At 40.3% G+C, this 22,017-nt stretch overlaps 1 protein-coding gene across 1 annotated transcript in view; it reads right to left on the bottom strand.

Moving 5' to 3' along the window:
• Nucleotides 1–2,740: 2,740 nt before the first annotated feature.
• The window catches only part of KIAA0930 (KIAA0930 ortholog), a 40,367-nt gene continuing 21,090 nt past the window's right edge, over nucleotides 2,741–22,017 (bottom strand). The window contains exons 3-10 of the mRNA XM_010188203.1: nucleotides 17,529–17,636; nucleotides 16,195–16,272; nucleotides 13,322–13,423; nucleotides 12,768–12,908; nucleotides 10,675–10,869; nucleotides 8,296–8,458; nucleotides 5,907–6,062; nucleotides 2,741–3,060 (exon numbers count right to left, since the gene is read on the bottom strand). Coding sequence (XP_010186505.1) covers nucleotides 3,020–3,060; nucleotides 5,907–6,062; nucleotides 8,296–8,458; nucleotides 10,675–10,869; nucleotides 12,768–12,908; nucleotides 13,322–13,423; nucleotides 16,195–16,272; nucleotides 17,529–17,636 — 984 coding nt within the window. The 3' untranslated portion in view covers nucleotides 2,741–3,019. The remainder of the gene's footprint in view (nucleotides 3,061–5,906; nucleotides 6,063–8,295; nucleotides 8,459–10,674; nucleotides 10,870–12,767; nucleotides 12,909–13,321; nucleotides 13,424–16,194; nucleotides 16,273–17,528; nucleotides 17,637–22,017) is intronic.

Below are 22,017 nucleotides of genomic sequence, written 5' to 3'. Positions count from 1 at the left end.
GCAATAGCAAAACTGATCATCTTCCCTGTCAATCTGTCTACACGTGGACAATAAATTGTAATTTTTAGGGTTTGTTTAAAAGCAGAACAAAATGTGGAAATTTGTTTTCCCTCATTTGATAACAGAAAGTGGGAACTAGGGGCTATACATAGTAAGTCTAAGTCAGCTGTTTAGAGAAGGAATAATTGAGAATCCGGCACATCTACTTGTTTCTGAAAAGCACCATTGACATTCAGTAGACGTTTTGACCTCTTTTCTAAGGATGTCCATCTAGGCATACCTGTAGCCCTTTTTTACTAAAAAAGGGGAGTCTTCAAGGTACCTATATGATATCCACTAGCAAGATACAAGAAAAAATTCAACTTTTTTAAGGACATTCACATTGCAGCCCTTCAAAAGCCAGTCATCAAAATCCACCCACGTACACATAACAAAGCAGATGATACCTCCTGTGTAAGAGATGTGGGATCTGAACTGTTACTTTCTGTAATGCTGCCTTCATACTAATGTACTAGTTTAGAATCATTCTTCATTTGCTCTGAAATCTTACGCGGCAAGATTTGCTTGGTCTTTCAGATGACATGAAATTAAGCTACCTAAATGTAACACATGATACCAAGCAAGCATTACAAATTACTGTCAGCTGAGCAGTATTCAGGCACCTACCACTTGGATTCCAATCTGGATAAATTTCCTTTTAACGTGTTTTATTCCTCTGCTGTTTGACTGAAAGGTATCAGTTGTCACCAGTAGTACAAATACGAACCCTCTCTCCCTTCCTTCCTTAGCGAGTACTTAAAGGAAAACTGAGCACTGCCCAGCCTAGCAGAATGAAAGTGCAGAATAAGGAGCATCTTGAGGCTTCAGACCAGGACTAATCTTCTGGCTGACGAGCGGTTTAACTCTTGGCCTGGGCACAGGGAGAATATTTGTGCTGGCTGACATTAGGCACACTACCCAGAGATCTCAGGTTGCTGAGGCACCTGGGCTGCCCAGCAAGTTCTTTGAGGGGGCACTTCAGCTGCTGATTTAGGACTCCACCTTTACCCCCAGCTCTGGAAAGCAAGCCTAGGCACCCATGTGACAAGCCTTAGGTCAACACCCTCACGTACACACACGCACAACCACAGGCTCCCACAGAGTGAAGTTCGAAGGCTGCAACGTGAAAAGTGACTGTGCTGGTAATGACAAAGTGAACTTTTTTCTAACGCTGTTGCAACACATTTGAAGTGAACTAAAAACTGGCTAACCCTCCTTGCCATGCACTCATGCTGCCGGTGTTAGAAATGCCATCGCTCTGCACTGAGGTGACTGCTTCCAGGCCTAGCCTCAAATAAAAAAAAACACCACCTCCTTACCATGCTGGATTCACCACGTTGGGCTGAATGATAAAGTGAGTCTACCTTTGTGCTGAAGTAGACCTATTCCCATGGAACCTGGCCTGAGGAAAAAAAGCAGAAAGTCCTATTTGAGGGGTTAAGTCATTAGATGCTATTGAGAGAATAACCACAAAGCACTTTGGGAAAGGCAGAGTATGAGGGAGACAAAGGTCCAGGCTCAGAGCAAATGCCAAATTGGTAACTGTGGCAACAGCGTAAGTTTAGGTGCTCAGAGTCTGAAAAGTGACAAAAATGGCATCTTCGCTCTCTATTTGTACGTGCATTGGAGTCTCACTTGCTCTGAGTGACATGCTACCCCATCCTTTGCTGTGACAGTTATGCAGTCGTAAATAAACTGAAGTATTGGCCGGCTCCCATATCAAAACAGTGAACTAAACTGCAGTGGTCTTGGTATTTAATCATTGAGCTTTCAAACACCAAGGACAGCAGAGTTTTACTATTTAGAGAAAGCTGCGTTTTACCTGTAAACAAAGGCTTTTTTCCTGAGAGCTCCTGACACACAGTTTCCAGACCTCCCCCTATGCTATTTTTAGTCACTTTTCAGAGCAGAATTACATTTCAGTCTTTGTCTTTCAAGAAAACTCTTGTGCTTCGGCACGTACCAGTACAGCGAAACACCACCAGAAGATGAAGAACCTGGGCAAGCTGCCGACCATTAAGCTCTCATGCCCTCCTTGGCTACAAATGCTACCGCAAGGATGACACTACGCACTCTGATGTCCAGTGCATGCAGGAGGATGTCGGTTATTGGTAAGGTTTTTAGGTTTTGGAGTCCAATTACGGCCTCCTACTTTTCCACTTTAGACTGAAACTTGTATCAACTCAGCTAACAGACAGAGATAAGCAGCATTAGTTCTGGATATGAACCTCAGCTTTACTATAGCAGCACATTTTAGCCTTCCTTTCACTGGCTCATTTTCTGAGCCAGTTCTTGAGGATGAAAATGTTGCTGTTCTTTGGTAGATACGGAAATCTGTCAGAAGAGTTCACCTGTCCTAACACTGACATACGAACCAATGGGAACATTTCCAGCCTCTTTTAAGCTCTGACCTGACCCGCTGCACATACCAAAATGGCGATGGATCTTTGTAGCATCTTTTTCCTTTTCCTCCTCCAGTAGGAAATCATTCTCTCATCCCACACACACGCACACACCCGCTCACACACACATTAAGCCAAACCGACAAGGAGAGCGTACGAGCAAGAGTCTATGGAACGACGTTCATTAGTACATCATTATGAAATTCTCAGGTTGTTTCTCTCAAAGAGTATAAAGTTTAACACATTCTGTACATACTGTTGGTTTCTTAGTTATAAAGTAAACACAGTAACAAACTGTCCATAAAGCGTTGATTCGTTTTAAACACAGCCCCTTCTCGTTTTATCTTGCTGAAAGTCCTCTTCCAGTCAGAAACACTCAAACGATGTACTGCAAGTGTGCATACGGTGTATGACAGCAGAAGAAGGAAGAAAGAGGCACTTTTGATCGGCTGGTATTCTTGGACTTCCCTTTTTCCTGCGGAGGTTTATGTTCCTGACACTAGATGGTAGTGTTAGCACAGAAAACCGCTGTGGTTAGGCACTTGGCAACAAGGCTCCAAGGCAGTGCCCGCTCTCTGCTATGTCATCAGAATTGGTTTCTGCCGCACTTCCAGGATATCTGGGCAAGGGAGAGAAAAAGAGACACAGAGTTTGCTGAAATCAGTCACAGTACCAAAAAGCACGAAGAACCACAGATGCAACCGTGGACTGCAGCACAGTCCCGCTGTTACGCCACTAAAAGAACTTAAAACACAACGCACATGCAACTTTGCCTATTAACTAAGTCCAATTTAATTCCTCCCCAACTATGTCCTACTTGAGAGATGGTAGGCCACAAATATATCCCATCACATAGAGATGACAGCTAATCTACTATGTATCCTTTATAGCGGGATGAAGCAACATGTGTCAGACACAGAGTGGTATAATCTTCCCTATAAACAAGTGGAAGTGCCATTGCAGGGAATTCCAAGGGGTCTCCCTTTCTTGAACGGAGAAATGCACCATCCCCAAGACCCTGAAGGAAACTTTTGGCTCTGAAGATATGGGCACAAATAATGCAACTGTTTCATCCATTCTTTTGCCTACATTTCTGCAGTCAAAAAAGCTGCCACGAAAACCACTCCTTTTGTTAGCTCCTCAGTTCCATATTGCCCAAATGTGACAGAATATGAACCTGTAAAATATCTGTCATAATCATGAGCATCATTCCAAATGAGGACAGTAAAACCAGCATGCTGGCAAAGCAGACCATCAAAATATTTGGAAACTGGGCTGCTGTGTCCTTTTCAAGGCTACGCAGAGAATAAAGAACATGGGAAAATGGAGCATGTGCTTAATTAAGAGGCTGAGCACATCCAGCTGCACAAAGAGGATGATGTGAGTAAAAATTGATCCACAGCTCCAGAGGGCTCTTGCCATACTTGTAAAAAATGAAACACAGTGGAGCAAGTCCAGTGAAGAAGGCCACAAAGATGATAAAGGGATTGGAGCAGCTGACATACGAGGAGAGGCTGAGAGAACCGGGATTATCTAGCATGGAGAGAAGGCTCAGAGCGAAGGAAGGCTTATCAATATGTATAAACTCCAGATGTTTTAAAATGTACTTTGATCACTATCACTGCGATTTTAATTTCTTACTACAGGCTTCCTAAACTACTCAAGGGAGATGAGCATCCTTCCTTCTTCACTCTGCCCCACAGGTAATGCTCCCACTTGCTGGAAAGCTGCCACTGATGCAAATGCATTAATTATGAGAAGGCACTGGAAATGGGCCTGATGTGCCAAGCCAAAGCAAATAAGGGTAATGAAAACCTGCGGATTAAAATTCCGCCTTACAGCCCAGACACTTTATGTCCTATTTCTGTACATCTCAATATATATGATGACTTCTGCAATCTTATGTTAAACAAATTATGTCTCAGAAAGGATGATCAAGCTCAAAGCAAATATTTGAGCATGGAGGCATTTACGCCACCCACTTGAGCAAGTATTAAATACCAGCAGGAACAATACATCTTCTGTGAACTCCAGAATGCCTGTGGTGAGAGAGTGAGCGAGCTTGACAGCTCCAGCTAACTAGTGGTAAGATTATTAACACAACTATCATAACAAATAATTATGTATTTTGCTGAAATTCTGTTCAAAATCCACTCTTAATTACAGAGGATCAATTTTTACTGGAATCCATAATTTCTTCTAAATTGAAATAAATCCATACATACAGTGAAAGGCCAAATGCAGAAATGTCTCTTTGCTACGTACAATTTCCACTTCTACCTTATCAGTTACAATTTCCTTCTCTGTAGAGTAAGAGCCATTCTACTTTTGCAACAGGCTCCGAGATCTCAGCCTGCAAATGAGGACAAGACTGCAGCAGTTACTATTACACTAGCATAATACAACCGATGACATAATACATCTCTTTCAGCAGCAGATTAACCTGTTTAACAACAGATTTCCTAACTCTTTTTCTTTCAGCTACCTTTCAGGAACAGTCTGGAAACAACCACTGTGTAATAGATTGTTGTTTGTTTGTTTTTCAGGTGTGTTCCCTTTTTAGACCCAGACAAGAAAAAGCAGGCACTAAACAAAAGCCCTGATTAAAAGCCCTGATTAAAAGCCCACAGCCCAGACATTCAGAAGTCCTTCCATCTGCTGGATGGGAAGAGAAGTAAAAAGATTAAGGTCTTAGAGAAAGTAGCAGATGGGAAGAGAAGGAAAAAGATTAGGTTCTTAGAGAAAGTAAGAGTTGTAAGGATCTTCCAAGGTTAGAAACAGGACTTTACATTGTTCTGGCATCATAATTTTATTCTGGTCTAGTTTTTGGAGTTGAGCAATAGTTTTGCCTAAGACACTGCTGTGCAGCTGGATCTTTCTTTCTGCCCACGATGGTCAACAAGAAGGCATTTCAGAGCTTCACTTAGGAAGAACGAAAAGAGTGGACAGTAACACTAGTAACATCTATATGAAAGAAACTGCCACTGCTGCTTTCTCAGTTTTCAGATTTCTCTCGAGTCTCATGTGCATCCTCATACTGCAAGCTGTATCCCTGAAAGGCTGGCAGGCTTGCTGAGGGATATAGTACAAACAGACCAGTTGTTTCCTCTTGTCCACTTGTATTTGTAGGCAGACAGGAGTTCTGGATGAAATCTGCCCGCAGACTGTAAAACCCAACCCATTGTACTATCCTAGCTGAACAAATGCAGAGTTGGCAACTACTGTTCCTCTGGAAGTTTGTTAGAGCAGTCTACCAGCTTGTTTGAATTGTCACCAAGCAAAATCGGCTCAAAGCCGGAGAACAGGCTGACACCATCCCACTTGTTCACACTGGTTTGCTGCTACAGTGTTTCCCTTACAGAGAAGTACTTGTTCCTCTATCTTAGTAGTAGAATTCCACAACACAGAAGGCTGCCTTGGAATCAAAGGACTCTCTGTTTATGCATAATACACACTGAAATTCACCTGTTAAAATTCGATGCAGTGGCAAAGTGACGTAGGTTAAGTGTGCATAGAGTAGAAAGTTTTCATCTGTTCTGTTCAGCTTCAGCCACGAGCCCACCAGAGAACGTCCTGTTCCAGACAAGGACCGCGACCGCAGATTTGTTGCATTGTGCAGATCTGTAAGGGTAGAAGACAGCAAGCTTAAAGTGATTATACTTTCTGTGTTTTATTGGAAGACCCAATGAAAGCTTCTGAATGTCAAAAGAAGAGAAAAGCCTATTCACTCTCCAGAGAGAAACCACATGCAGGTCACTGTTATAACTATTTTAATAAAAAAAAAAAATCACTGAGATTGTGCCCAGCACAGAATTCACCACTTACATTGAAGCTAATGAACTACATCAGCAGCTGGCAGCAGCAGTAAACCATGATCCACTAACAGACCAGCCTGGAGAGGGAATGAAGCCTTTGCTACCATACTGCACAAACAGAATCCTGACCTTGTCTCCTCTCATATGCAAAATAACAGCATATCCCTACAATTAAGTAGTTACTCATGCAGAAATTCACAAGTGTAAGACAAGGAAAATCGTATTTTATGAAGAAAACTGACATCTACAAGACAGGAGAAGAATCAGCATTAGTAAGTTTACTGCAGATTTCCATGCATCCCCCAAGCCAAACCTGGGACCCTCAAGCAGTGCTGTTCTTCCCAATATTAGTTTAAAGGTCCACAAATAATATTTATAACAAGAGGATGCTGGATCTAGGTGGTTAGAGGTGGTTTTTATAGCTGCAGGTCTCTTCCACAGCTGGGAACACACATGCCACGTATTTTGAGTGTTTCTAAACTTTCCCTCGATTTCTCTGTAAAACTCAGCCTTGTCCCACAATGCCAAAAAGGAGATGTTGAAATGAACACAATTTTGGTCATGAGTGAGCCAAGCTCTGGGACTCATTTGTTCAAAAGTGGGCCCTGATCCACACAAAGAGGTCCTAGCACAAGAAAATTACATCATGGCAGCTACTCCAGCAAGATGCATTACAAGGTGGGAGGAAGAAAAACCACTTGTTTTCCCTCCTTCCCTCTAAATCAAGCAAACCATTGCCTTCCCTTACACACTGCCACTATGCCAAGAGCACTGTGGTGATCAGGTCAGAAGGACCAGACTCCAGCAAGTAAAAAACTCCTGTTGTGTTATGCATGCACACTGCAAAAGTAACTGAAGTGGTGGGCCCTCCTGGGCTGTTCCTAACCACAACAGGTCTGGTCGCACCAGGGACAGGTTTGCAGCAGCACTGCCCAGACCAAGGACACTGCTGAGCTTTACACAGCCAAGTTTTCCTCCACCCACAAAGGCAAGATGGACTCAAATATCTCTGCTTCTACAGTTCACCCAGCAATGGGTTTTTTGAAGTCAGCTTTTTCCCTCCAAAACAAGAGAATTTTATCACTGCAGCTCCTGAGTAAACACTGGTAGGACACTCAGGTTTCTGAAACCTGTGAAGAATTCTCATTTTAGTTACTTATTCTTGTAGAAATCTCATCTTTGAATCAATTAAATGTCCTAGCATAAACTGTTTAAATCTCTGTTTCTCGGACCAGAAACAATAAGGTCAAAATAATTTATAACTAAGTGAAACCACACTTCTTGGTATTTTTTATGCATGCTATAAAATGTCTGGAAAACCTGGAATTTGTTTACTTTCTTAAATATATTAGAAGGAAAATAAAATAAAAATAATAAGAATTTTTATCATTATGATCAAGTATGCTAGGATCAGATCCTGCAAAACAGTAATGAGCAGACCCTACCACCACCTATAAGGGCTACCAGATGAATGCCTTGAACCCCATTCTATCCTGTGCAGCCTTCAGGAAGAAGATACCAAAACCAGAACTTCATCTGGGAAAGCTGCTCTTCTCCCCACACTACATAGTAATTGACCCAAGCCATACCCTTTGCCTAGTAAAACATGCAGAAACACAGCTCATTTAAAATAACACTTGACTAAGCAAGTTAAGGAAAAGGAGACGAGGAAAGGTTTCTGTCGATGGAACTCGGAATTAGTTACAACCAGTTTAACTTGCACAGAATTTGAATTTAACATTAACATTTAAGCTTGTTTTTTAATGTGAAATTCTTTATTAGCTAAGCTGGTCTAGTACTGCTGGTGAGTAATACCTTTGCAACTATGAACAGAAATTGTGATCTGGAAGTTACCTCTGTGTTTATCTATTAGCATGCCAATAGATAGATAGATTTTTTGGCTTTTCTCTGAATTGTTTTTAAACATAAGAAAAGGTGTTTGGACTTCGACATTTGTGAGTTTCCCTTCTAAAAAAAACCTGTGATATGATTGCATTTATACACTGTATTTTGAATCAGCTTGATACTATTTTTCTCACCTCCACCATCATCGTCTCTGAAGAACTCCTCACTGTCATTTGCTGAGTGAGATTTTTTCATCTCGGCAATTCGATTTCGGGGCACTTTTCTCTTGAGGGATGGGGAGAAAAAGGATGGGCGATTGTTGCGTTCTGGGGTTGGCGGTGTGCTGAAAGAAGTGACCTGAATGGGAAACAGAAGAAATGCTAGTGAAGGTTTTGTTTAAAAAGTGCTATGTCTCTAGTGAAATAATCAGTCTCAAATAAGTATCACAAGGCAGTGACACGTGTAAAAAACAGAATCATGACCAGGGTCTAGCTGTACGTTTTATCAAAGCAGCCAGAGAACGTCAACTGAACGGACATCTCAGCTTCAAGATACTCACCAAGATGAAAGTATTTTGATATCATCTTCAACAGTTACATGAATATGAAAAACCTCTCTCTTCAGCTGATCACTTTTAACATGGATTTATAGTCATAAAGACACAAAATTATTGATAACTTAGGCACTAAGAATGTCATTGTTATTTTTGCATGCTGAATATTAGAAGACTTAATAGGCTAAGAATATATTGTACTGGACACACTAAAATTGAGCTTCTTCATTCCTTTGGCAAACACAAGGTAGTAGTTTCCCTGCCTAGAAAGATGCCACAGATTGCTGTGAAAGGTCACGGTGTCTCTGTGAAGCAGGGTCACAACGCAATTACTTAACTCAAGATGCCAACACAAAAGTGAAGTTAGTGTACAATTATATGTACATTATATTACAATGTAGGATGGAGAAAAAACAGTTGAGATGCCCCTAATAATTTAGGCTAAATGATGGCAAATGCAAGGATATAATTGTCTATGGTGAAACACAGGTTAGGGACAAAACTACAGAGACACCCTTCTTTCAGAGCAGTAGTTGGTCTTGAGTAAACCACAATTATAGTCGACTATACCTCTTTCAGAAAGAGCTGAAATGCAGTACTTCTGTGCTGGTTTTCTAGTAATACTTTGCTAGTTTAATTTTAAATTAAAAAAAAAAAATAGGGATAACTACTTTGCTAATGAAGGCAAGTAACATCTATCTCATCCTTCCTTTTTCACACAGGTAATTTAACAATCCTGTAACTCTCCCTGAGCTGACACCTGATATTGCTCATATCTGTCCATACAAATAAGGAGGGAGGTGACATATGAGTGAGGATGACAGCCAAGGCAGGTTGGTATTGCACTGCAGAAACACTCTAAGTCGTCCCTCTATCGCTAATGTTAAACAAAACAAAACAAAAAAATTAAGTAGAAGCATTGTACCACCCAACCGATCCTCTCTTTAGTGCACCTGATCTCTAATCTGTGCTTGTCTCCGTTTTAAATTCTGTAGCCATTTCATATCACACCTAGAGGGAAAACCAGAAACGCACAAATTGCCATTAGCAAAAACCAATGATAACACATTATCAAATCTCTTTTGACATTTTCCATTTGACACTGGAAGTATTGGAGCCAAAAGATCAGGAAGTTCCTCCAGGCCTGATTTCTGCAGGCTGTATCTCTATGGTAGAGAGCAAACACACCCAGTTAACGGGATGTGCTTACTGTGCTGGCAGCTCATTTTGCCTTTTAGGAAGCCAGAAACAAAAATCACACAGCTTCATGGAGACATTTAGAAGCAATCCTGCAGACCTTTGAACTACACAGGTGAGCTATGTTGCACAGAAAACCAGACTAGACTCCATCAGGAATCACCCAGCCCAGGTCAGGACACAGCTGTGCAGGTGTTTTGAAGATGTGTTGCCTAATCCCCATTAACTAGGTAAAATACCTTAATGGAAAGCAAGGCTCAGGATTGAATAAGGACTAAATCAGCATCTATGAACTATTGGTATTTTACAGCACTTGCACTAAAACTAAGCGTACACATAAATATGGTATTGCATCTAGATCCATAACCTTTGCTTTAATATTATACAAGCTTCATATTGGCAGCATTCATCAGTGGCAAAATCTCCCAACAGTACCATTTCCAGTGAGGTTTAGCAAGCAACCCACGCAAGATACAAATTCTACATTTCTAGGTAAATCTCATCTTGTACAGAAATGGAATCTATTAATTTTCATCTAAAACAGGCAGAATCATCATTTTCCCCGGCATCAACACTGCTGTTGTTTCAACAAAACACTCCTCCAGAAGCATGAATCACCCAGTCATCTCTGTATTCAGTATTTGCTCAAGGGAAACCGTGCTAAAAATCCATCTGCATATACTGAGTATGTTCAAAATATACACAGACAAATCTAAGTGCAGAACCTTAACATGAGTTAATCCCAGCTTCAGCCTGTCCACTGGCTTTGGAACAAAACTTCTTCGTGCTTAAGGTTAAGTCAGTATTTTTGTCTGCTACTTACTCTCTCATGCACTGGGGATTCTGGGTTTGAATCTTCTTCCGTCCCATATGGTGAAGTGTCACCAGTAGAAACTCTGCTCACTGCCATCTCTGCATGTCCTTTCCCTTGTGGCCCTTTCATCCGGACAAACTCCATGTTGTTGTATTTATAAAAGCCAAAAGACATTCTTTGAGCCATCTTAGCTGCAACACTCACCTACAATGCATCAAGACAGGAGAGAAAACCATGTAATACCATCTCCGTGTTTCAAAACAGAACGTTCTCTGAAAGATGTTATCCAAGAATAAGTCAAAAACATACCGTATAACTATCATTATATTGATTCTTAAGAAGCATTTTAAGCCACAATCTGAAGTGATCTCCAAAAGGGAAGCAGTTTTACAGATACAAAAACAGAGGCTCAGAGAAGAATCAACTCCTTCAGCTCTCTAAAAGGCAGAGTTACCCAATGCCACACTGTGATAAACCAAAGAGTTTTTATCCAGACCCACACAATGTGGCACACCACAGCACAAGCAGGCACGTGCACAACTCAACACAGCCTGTGCAGGGACACTCAAGTTTGAGCCCAGAAAGCGAAAGACACACACAAGATGCTTCAAACTAGCAAAGCGCACTGCACACCTCTGGCACTACTTTGTGGCAAGTCAATTTGGACATTTGTGTGTCCACACTTGTCAAGGCCAAAGCATAAAGAGCCAGCCCCCATGCACAACTAACCTGCATTGCATTGCTCACCGCAAAACCCTGACAGCTTTTGAACCCTCTCAACAGACAGAAGGGCTCTACTTCCAGTTAACACAACTGAACTGAAAACTGAACTGAGAACTGAAAAGAGGAACAGACCAATATGAAAACAGTCAAGGTTTTGCCAAATGAAATAAGTAGGACTTATCCATTAATTTAAGAGGTTTATCACAACTTTCAGCAGTTTATTGCCTGAAAGCGCCGAGATGCTCATCGTGCAACACAACTCGTATTGTACTAAGAATTAATACAGACACAACTGTACTCAAGTAACCTTCAAAAGCATAGAGAGATTCCTTCTGTTCTGTTAAAAGAATGGTTAAATTTCAAGTTTTGCCTTCAGCCATAATTGAGTGTTTGAAGAGCTAACAACTTTATTTCATCTAACAAAACAATGTAAAGTAGCTGAGTAGTCACACAGGACATTCCTAGGCAATGAGGTGACTTTACCACATCAAATCTTGTCTTTCCACTGTAGAGCTTTCTTCTTATGTTGTCTTTAGTGATTCTGCATTCCCGTATATTTTAATAACCCACCTGGTGACTGCATGAGGCCATAAGATGATAGTGGCACAAAGAAACAATTACAGTTTTTGCTCTTCCAAAAAACTGCTAGAAGAATACAACTGCTCACATTTAAAACAGGGAGAAGGGAAATTATTCATGACCTCTCCTTACAGGAGTAGGGACAAAGGGAATTTATGTTTACAGTCACTGTAGATATTGTGAGGATTTGTTTGCTTGTTTTAAATCCCTCAGGATTGTATTCATAACAAACTGTTCAAGAAGTTTGTTGGCTCTTGCACTCTCTTGACTTCAGCACTAAGTACTGAATTGGAATCTGAAAGTACTGGCGTTGCATGTTTCTGTAGGAAAGCAAAGAAAGCTTCTTTCTGTGGCAGTGAAACTACAATGGTCTTTTGAAAATAGCCATGAGTACAAAGCTCACTGAAGAAAAACACATTTCATATACAGCAAGGTAGTTATCAGAATTTAGGATCTCCTTGCAAAACATCTTTTCTGAAGTAGCTAGAAATATCTATGACTTTAAAAAAAATTAAGGGGCTCCCAGAACTCTGTTATTCGGACCCATTCCTGTGTTATGCTCTTGATTATTTATCAACTTCACTCCTTTTGGCAAACACCAGAGTAATATGTCCTGATCTGAACACTCTCAACTGTCTGAGCCAAAAGCACTATCTTTCAGGTAACTTTCAAAGCCAAAAAGGACAGACTATGATACAGATGATCTAACAGGAAAAAAAAAAGCTAACGGCCTCAGCAAAGAAAAACTGTGGTCAGAGTATCATTCTTGCAAAGGACGCTGTCTTTCAGAAGCACCTTACCCTGTTGTCATAGACCTTCTTGAGTGCTTCATAGCGGATGGACCCCTGAAAAATCACCCCTTGGAAGGTGTTGCTTTTGTCACTGGCCACCAGCTCCACACAGACCATTTCTCCTTCTCCCACAGTCATGTCACAGAAAACCTGCCAAAAATGCAAGATGAAACATCTCAAGGCAAAGTGCAGTTATTAAAGTTCAAATATATTCAGATTCCCATGATTCTCATTAGGTCCAAGGCAGTTCCAATGTAAACAGCCACCCCAGTCTTTCAAAAAATACAGACTTCAGTCAGCGTACACTGCAAATCACATGTTGAGATAAGCAGCTCTCTTATCAGTCTGTCTTGCTTTAGCCCATGATAAAGACAAACGTCAAAATCCAGTTTTAAGCTCAGGTTTCAAACATTAAAGAAAGAGCAAGGTCAAATAAAATAAAATAAAACTACTGGAAGATAACCCTCAATTACCCAAGAACATTCGTTCAAGGTACAAGAAAACAGCTAATCAGTGCATAAGAAGAGAATAAGACAAAACTGCTGCTGCAACAAGGAACTCACCTCTTCAAAACTGTCAATCATGAAGAATATGTTGGGGTAGCTGATCTTTGACTCTTCTCCTTTACTGTCCATTGGGTGTTTGCTAGGAGACGCAAACACTTGCTGAGAAAGGTACAGGAAAAAAAACCCACATCTCAGTTAAATGTGCTCAGGAATGGACGCACTGAATACAAAGCAAGCAATACCAAAACAGCACAGTCCAACGCTGCTCAGTCAGCCAACATTTTCACTTACACCAGAGATGCTGGGCATCCTGCAGGCAAAGCTGAGCTGGTTTCTGACTAAAGCCTGCTTTGCAATAGTGACAGCACTTGTGAAATCCTTGAGTTTTCATATGCAAGGTATCAAACACTAGTTGCTCCACAGTAAATGTTCCTGTGTATACCTGACCTCTCACCATTCTGTGGTACTGCTAAGGTATTCTCCTTTTCATTAACAGGGAAAACCACCTTCAGCTGCCATTAAGTTACTGCAAGGCGCTGCAAAGTAAAAGCACGCACAGCAAGAAAGTTACCATGGAGTAGCTGACCTAACACTATTTGCTTGTACAGTTTATTTCATTGTTATTGATTGCTTAGTACCATGGTAAGATCAACATCACTCAGCAATAGGAAGCATGGCTCTCAAGAGGACAAGCACTTAATTTCTCATCCGCATCTTCTGTTTCTGTTTCTTTCTCTATCCACTGTGCTTCCTCTTGCATGATCCTTCCTCTGAAGCAGTTCCTGAACTCCTTTGGTCACTTCACTCCTCAAAACAACCTACATTTAAATAGCTAAAGGCTTTAGAGTTTATTGTTCCAATAACATTAACAAGCAGGTAAAGACAGAGAAAAATTCATACCAAGTAGCTTTCTTTGCTTTTGCCTCTGTTTACAAAGTTTTGAATTAAATAAATCTGTCAAATTTTAGTCCACTATGAATGTGTCGAAAGCTGTGAATCTGCCTAGATTGTCAGGCCTGTGATATTCTTGCTACAAACTATTCAACACAAAACGTGACTAAGGGTAGGATATTAGATATTCATGAGGGTTGCTTTTCCTTATTTGTTCTTATGAAGCCTACATGCACATTTAAATATAGATTATTAAAAAGAAGGATTGGTTCATGACAAGAAACAGCATTAGAAAGTAACAAGACTCCTCAGAGATGACACTTGCAGCAATGCCTGAAACAAGGACATATTCCAGACATCCTTGTTTTCACACCAACCAATGTAAAGGAAAAAACCCACCAAAACCCACAAACTCATCTCCAGTCAGAAAATATCGTTTGTAGAGATCTTATTGTCAAGCCAGCAAGGAATCAACATAGTCTGCAAAATAATTCAGGAGAAAGTTAGCCTTATTTACACTGGTTTCATGCCTTAGGTACTGTACTGTTATGAACACACTGGTGCAAGGTCTGGAGTAGCACAGCAAGTCCTATGCCTGCATAGGGCTTCTACTTACTCAACATCTGGCTGCCAACTGACGGGATGCTTTGTAAAACAATACCCATCAGAGCAGTAATAGAGATCCAAGAAAGTTGGCTTTTGTTCATTATAAATGAATAGCATCGATGGCGCATGTTACAATGAAATGTCCTACTGCAAATATGCTTTCCATAGTACACAGAATTGTCTTTTCTCTCTCCAAAGATCAACTTCATTAAGTTTAAATATTACCAGTATGTATGGTTAAGTTTTAATGCGTGCTGAGTTTCTCCTAGAAAAGGGGAGACAATGAAAAATTTTTAAGCTGTCTCACAGTACAGCCTCTAGGAATGAGGAACAGAAAAGCTCCTCCTTATTCTGAACATCGCTCACATACAGCATGGGCAGGTTCCTCATCCTTGTCTTCCTATTTTTCAAATCTGCAAGTAATATTTACCGATTTTTCTCAAAAGAATTTTGCAGAAGTTAATTGGGGGAGAAATTTGGACCAGTAAACAGTAGAAAAAGCATTGAGAAATAAAAGGCTTACATCAGTCGTGTAATGTGGTGTCTCAACAGCATCAGAAGAAGGGAATTATGTGCCTAACTAATGCAAATTACAAATACAATAATCAGCGTTGCTAGTTTTGTTTGTAGGCAAAGCAATAATTGTTTTAAAATGGTAAAACAAAATTAAAGGATTAAAGAGCACTGGCTTATTTCAGGTAAAGTCATGCAAGCAGCTGAATGGGCTAAAGGAATGGAAATGCTTGGGAGAAATAGCCTTTTAAAAACAACAGGAGCCCTTTAGAGAAGAACTTTTACCAACTACATGAAGTTGTTGCAAGATCTGCTTGAAACTGAGTGAAGAAGTCTTTGGTTTCTTGTTCCTACCCCCTCCATGCTTATTATTCGGTCTCCTCCACTATGCTAAACCCTGGATTAACTGTATGCTGCACACAAGCAAGTGATAAAAGCCTTTGGTGTGGAAATGGAAGGAATGAGTGGTTTAAGAGAGCTAACAAGAATCTCATAAAACAATAAAATGATGAATTGGGTAATCAGTAAATTGGCTACCAGTTAATAGCCCTACATTACAGATTTACCCTGAAGGCTTCCCATAACTCAGGTCTCACATAATTTCAGGTTTACCTTCAGATTGGCATACTGGCCCCTCCATCTTCACCTCCCCCTCCCTCAAATCCAGTAGGCAAAGACATAAATCTTGAAAGCATGCAGAGGCCTTGACAATTTATAGAGAGGGGCTATGAAGGACATTTAGATCTCACATTTAGATGGCTGGCTGGAAATGTCATTAGGCAAAGACTTGAGATGCTTCACAAGGATGCATCTGTCAGACCACAGCCTGAGAACCACTGCCCTGGTTTTGGTACAGGTTTTAGAATTAGGTAATAATGGATGCCAACCTCTTATCCACAGTCATAACAGGATAATCTCACCTGAGATTTTTTTTTGTGAATGTGAATATCTCCTCCATCGGAGCGTGTACACACGGCACATGTCACCACATAATCCAGCTGCAACAGGGCATCAGACAGAGAAATAAAGCTTTAGAGTTAGAAAAACACAACATTCTTGTGCTTGAAGTAGAACACATTCTGTCTTAATTTTTAGCCAGAAGACAACTAAAAAAAATAAGATGTTTTGGTATTGCAGTCTTCTTTATTATCTTCACTATACTGAAACTCCTACAATTTTCAGGCCTGTGTTTGTTTATTAACTCAGTGATACTGAAATCTTTTGCACAGATGCTTGCTGAGGTGCACAACCTATGGGTAAAGAAATTCCTGTCAATACTGTTTAACTTTAGTTGGGGAAATAAGCATGACATGCACATAAGCACACTTCAAAAAGGAAAAAATAGAAACATTAATGAACACAAGCAACACATTAGAGAGATCAGAAACTATTAACATAGCCTGCCAAACAACCTGAAAAAACGTGTAAGAAGCAAGCATGATAGCTCTGGACAGCAATGCCAAGCATCTCTAAATTCTGACTGCAGCAAACAGATACTGGTTTATTCAGCATCAAATAAACGCGGAAACTGCTCTCTGCAGAGTTCTGCAACGAGACTTTTGGGAGGAAGGAAAGAGAATGAAAACAATTTATTTTCCAGGGTGTGTGCAATGACCCAGCAGTCTTTCATCCGAGTTCATAAACAACAAAACTTTTAAGGGATCTCCAATGACTGTAGTAACATTCAGCTTCCCTAAGCGCCAATGTAACATATGCAATAACTGAACAACTTACAAGTTAATTACAGAAATAATTTGTGCTAGCTTCATGTTCCCACCACCACCAAAAAATTTTATTAAAGTTCTGATGTCAAGAGCAGCAAACTCCCAGTGCAACACATAACACATTTCCTACATTTCCACTTAGCAGTTTCCTCTCTTATCTGCACCAGCATTGTGAACTCTAACAGGAATGTTGCTTGTCTAACAGTACCATTCACTCTCAAAAACTATTAAACTTGGCAAAGCCTTCCATTTTGCAAAACTTTGTTACAGAGCATAAAATTCAGTACAGCTTCACTGGATATAATTAAAGTTTTTTGAGGGAAGCTCGTAGGACTCTACTGAAAAATAACAAACATCTCAGTTCACGCTCATTTAGACTCTGAAAGGCACAATTAAAAACATGTTTTCTTTGCATCCTCCAGAAGTGTTCACATCTCCCAAGCTAGGAAGGAAGGGGGACAGATCAGAGCCCACCTTGAAACCTATCCAGCATAAGCAGCCAGTGAAAATTAGCTAAGCATCACTGTTACCTTCTGTAGGATGAGGTTCAAGTAGACACTCTCTTCCCAGTCAATGTCAGGGTCTCCCAGGCCAGGAAGCTTCTTAGAATCTCTCCGGTAAACTTCAACTTCAACCTGCTAAGAAAATATCACACCAACTTGAAAAATATTATTTAAAGGTACCTATATGCAGCCATAAAATTGACACCAGAAGCTGCATGTTGCATAGCTTCCTGCTGTATTTTTCATCAGGATCAGATTTGGTGGATCATGCAATGTCAGCCCTCGTGGAAGGCTTTGCATGGAAGTGAAGCTGGGGGGGGAACAAGGTGCATGAAGAAGAACAGGTGAGAAAGGCAGGTCTGTGCAGGGGAATCTCAGTTTTGGACACCAGCTTCATTTATTCCTTATAACAGGTGTGTTTTAGCAAAAATGAAAATTAATAAAATTAGGGATACACACACATACGGTATTTCCCTTAATCCCTTGGAACCAAACATGTCCCTATGCTAATGCTCAACATCATCTAGCAGGTGCTTGTTCTCCATTAGGGTGGGAGTCTCTGGGAGGGTGAAACCAAATTAATGCCTCACAGAAGACGTTTTGGTAACCTCTCTTCTAAAGGTTTCCCAGTGACAGTACTGATTAGACCCGACTACATGGGAGATTTTCACTCTACTAAAAACAAGCAAATGAAAAATCTCAAATAATCCCAGAAAGCAGAAACAACTCTACCATTGCTAACATACTGAAGGAACAGAGATAAATATAAAACTTGACTTAGAGCCATAGAAGAGTTTGGTACTACTTGATGTAGCACACAGAATTGTTAAACACTTTAAAGAAAATCTGCAGCACGACTTAATCTCTGAACTGGTGTGTGATGCAAAATAGGGTGGTAAGTAGCACACTTAACAGATGTCAAAGCTATGCACTATCTTGACAGAATATCTGGAAAAGCACTTGTTTCTCTTTGTTTGCCAAATATCTTTTTTTGTTAACACAGTAACATACTTTAACAGACGTTTAAGAAATACTCAGAATACTGTGACCAGTTGACACAGCTGTGCACAGGACAATTCATCAACTTTTTTTTGCTTGGTCGAGGCTGAGAAAGAATGGTAGAGCTGATTTGTTAGAAAACAGATTGTCATAAGAGTCAGCATATGCGGATGAAATCAAACCGAGTAAGTTTACGCCCTACAGTAACTGTGCATTTATTTCAACTCCCCTGGGAAGGATAAAGCTACAAGACTGAAATACGGTGAAGAACAGTGAAACAGTGCAATATTTCAGGATTGGTACTACCATCAGATACCATGACAGCCAAATGCACTGTTTTCTATAATTCTTTTTTTAACTTACAAATATCTTTTAAAAATGCCTGTAGACTCATGCATCATCACTCCTTTATTTTGTTCTTTGTTTTTCTTCTAAAGCTCCTAACCATGAATTTTTCTACTGGTGATATAACTGCACAAACTAATGAGAGTCACTAAAAAAATAAGACACGAGCAGCAGCGGGATTTAATCTAATTTAAATTCATCTTCAAATAAACAGAGGTGATATTTGCAGTTTCATGCCTAAAAATCACAGAAATATCACATTCACAGGATTCCAGAAATATGTTGTGAAACAAAACCCACCCTGTCTCTGAAGGGAGGACATGGCGAGAGGACAGGGTGAAGGCACGACTGAGTAACTGCAGGGTACAACTTCAGCTCAAACTAACCAGGGTAAGAGAGCTCAAGTACTCAGCAGACACCACCTCAGACTCCTTTGTCTCCACATCCATGGAGCCTTTGCTTTCATCCAGGCAAAGTTTAATCGTCTCTTAATGATAAAGTTTAAACCTCCCTTTGCAGAAGTCAGCCACTAATGTTTACTGCTGGTGAAATTAATTCACACACTGAACTACTTCTCACCAGCAATTACAAGGCCATTGCACAGCAACTTTTTCACAGAGCAGCCCCCCAACCCTGTCACAGATAATGACAGAAAGAGGGCCTCTCTTTAATCTCTTTCTCCCTAACCACTAATTTAGGGTTGGATTCCCAGGTGGTACAACCTGTGGGTCAGGGCACAGTGGGTCACTGTGAACCACTACCACGGCTGTTACCTGAGACAAGAGCTTAAGTCACAATTTATTCCAAGATAAATTAATTTAGGATATTTAGGGAATTCAGGGGTTTTGCCAGGAAATAAACTGCACAGGGTACAGATATCTGTTCAACAGGTCAAACTGAGCAGGACAGGAGTGACAGAAAACAGAAGACCAAAGTGTGTGCTGTTTTGACCTCTAAGTGCTCACACATCAACAAATATGAGTGCCATCAAAATCTCAATGAGTTCTCAGTAATAGAAACCATTAAGTGAGTTTAGGTAAGTCACTGTTGGCAGTGCTGAGCACAGTGCTTCCTAAATGAAGAGAAACACCTGCCTTACAGAAGCATTGCTTTATACTTACATAGAAGTCATGTGGTAAATGTAAGCCTAATTTTTTATATCTATAGCTATATCTGGACAGAGGTTTTTATAAAACAAAGAAACAAAAAAAATATATATAGAAATAACAACAAAAATTTCTTAGTATACCTCACACTTTTCATCAGAACACCATTTAGTGATATTCTAGGCTTAATTCATGTTGTCATGTTTGGTCTTCCAGAGTCAAGAAATTACACGAACTGGAGAACACGCCAGATATCAGACAGCTGAGGCCTCCCAAGAAAACAACTCTGTCTCAGTGAGGGATCCAGAAGACACTGGGTCTTTTTCCAGGTCTGCTGCTGGTTCACTTGGCCATGCCTCACCGCTATGCTTGTTAATCTGGGTTTAGATTAGATGTGCCTTCCTGCAAGCGTGAGACTTTGTTAATAGGAAGAACTACATAAATACTAATTATTTATTACCAGAGAAATCCAAAAGCCAAGCTGGAAATTTCCTCATTCAAGTCAAGATAATGACCTTTCTAGTTTCAGCAAGTTGAAATCCATTATTCCATCTTTATAAAGTTTTCACGGGGTTAGTGAGCTAAGGCTGTAAAAAAGGAGAATTACATCAGCTAGGTTGACCTCCTTCGTGTCACAGACACTTTAGCCTATTACTTCTTCACAAAATCCAGTTAATCACATTTGACTAGACAGTGCCTGGGAAAATACCTTCTTTTGAGAACTCGTTCCAATGATTAATCATCCTCTTGGCTGCAAGTGTGCAACTTCATTTAATTCAGCTCTTTCCTTTTGCCAGCCTCTGGTTCTTCTCATACCTATTTCCACTATATTAAAAAGCTCTTTAATACTCAGGGTTCTGGTGTGTTGGTTTTTGTTTGGGTGGGGTTTTTCTGTTTTGTTCTGGGTCTTTTTCATTTGTTAATCTTTCAGATAAATCAGACAAGTTCCTTTAAGAGGTCTCATAGCAGGGCAGCTCTGCAGGTCTTGTGCTCCTCTTGCATCCCCTCCCAGTATTTCATCAGTACTGGAGTTTTCTGATACTGGCACAGCACTGCTGTACACGCTCTTACTACTCCCTCAGAATTGCACTTTTTCTGCACAGCAACATGATCATATGCTAAATAATTTGCATTTTGTATCAGGTATTTTGCATACTGAATACGTGTGCCTACTCTGGAGTGACAACCCAGAGGTCTTGGGGAGCCCTGCAGCTACTCCCACTCACCAGACATATTATTATTGAAACTGTTGGTAGGAGCTATCATCTGTACAAAAGGAACACCCTAAGTGCAAAGGAGCAAAGTGTCTATTAACACTGATGTATTTTATTCATAGAAATATGCTTTTTGGAGATGTATATAATGCAGACTGGTTATCCTTACAAAAGAACTCAAGTCATGCAAAATCACAGCTGGTACTGGAAGCCAATACAATGCATATGTTAGTTTTATCGTTACAGAAAGCTGAAACATTCTTAATATAAATCCCAAGGGGAAAAAAAAAGATATCCTAATCTAGGTTTAAAAACTTTACGATAAACTGGGTACTTGTACCATCATGCTTGTTTGCTCCCCAAAACTGCCTGCATATGATCTATCTTTTTAATTGATATTAATATGAATACTAGAACATTTAGCACCCCCCTAAAAAAAAGGCAACCCCTCCCTCAGAAGAGCATTAATTTTATACAGTTCAAGGCACTAGAACTGTTTGATGAAACCCATGTGAACTGAACATCACCTTGTTTGCACAACTTAGCACACAGGCCTTTGAAAAAACTGAAAACAAATCTATATTAAAATCGATACAGGCTGTCAGTTGAGCAGCATGAAAAGAATGGGGTAATAAGAACAGGGCTTACAAGCAGCACTATTTTGTTGGCATTCAGAAGCCATCCAAAAAAAAAAAAAAAAAAGCAGATTCTGGTTTTCTGTCAAAAAGAAGTCTACGCAATTACCAGTCTATCTAGTAGTAGCACCCCTTTTCAGGGTGTTTTTCAGATCACATTCACTAAAAAAAACAGTAAAGGGGAGGGGGCTGACTTACAATACAACAATACAAGTTC

The sequence above is a fragment of the Mesitornis unicolor genome, unplaced genomic scaffold, assembly GCF_000695765.1.
Source record: "Mesitornis unicolor isolate BGI_N332 unplaced genomic scaffold, ASM69576v1 scaffold8437, whole genome shotgun sequence".
Classification (NCBI taxonomy): domain Eukaryota; kingdom Metazoa; phylum Chordata; class Aves; order Mesitornithiformes; family Mesitornithidae; genus Mesitornis; species Mesitornis unicolor.
Note: the sequence above shows the minus strand (reverse complement) of the source record. Positions and strands in the feature narration are given on the sequence as shown.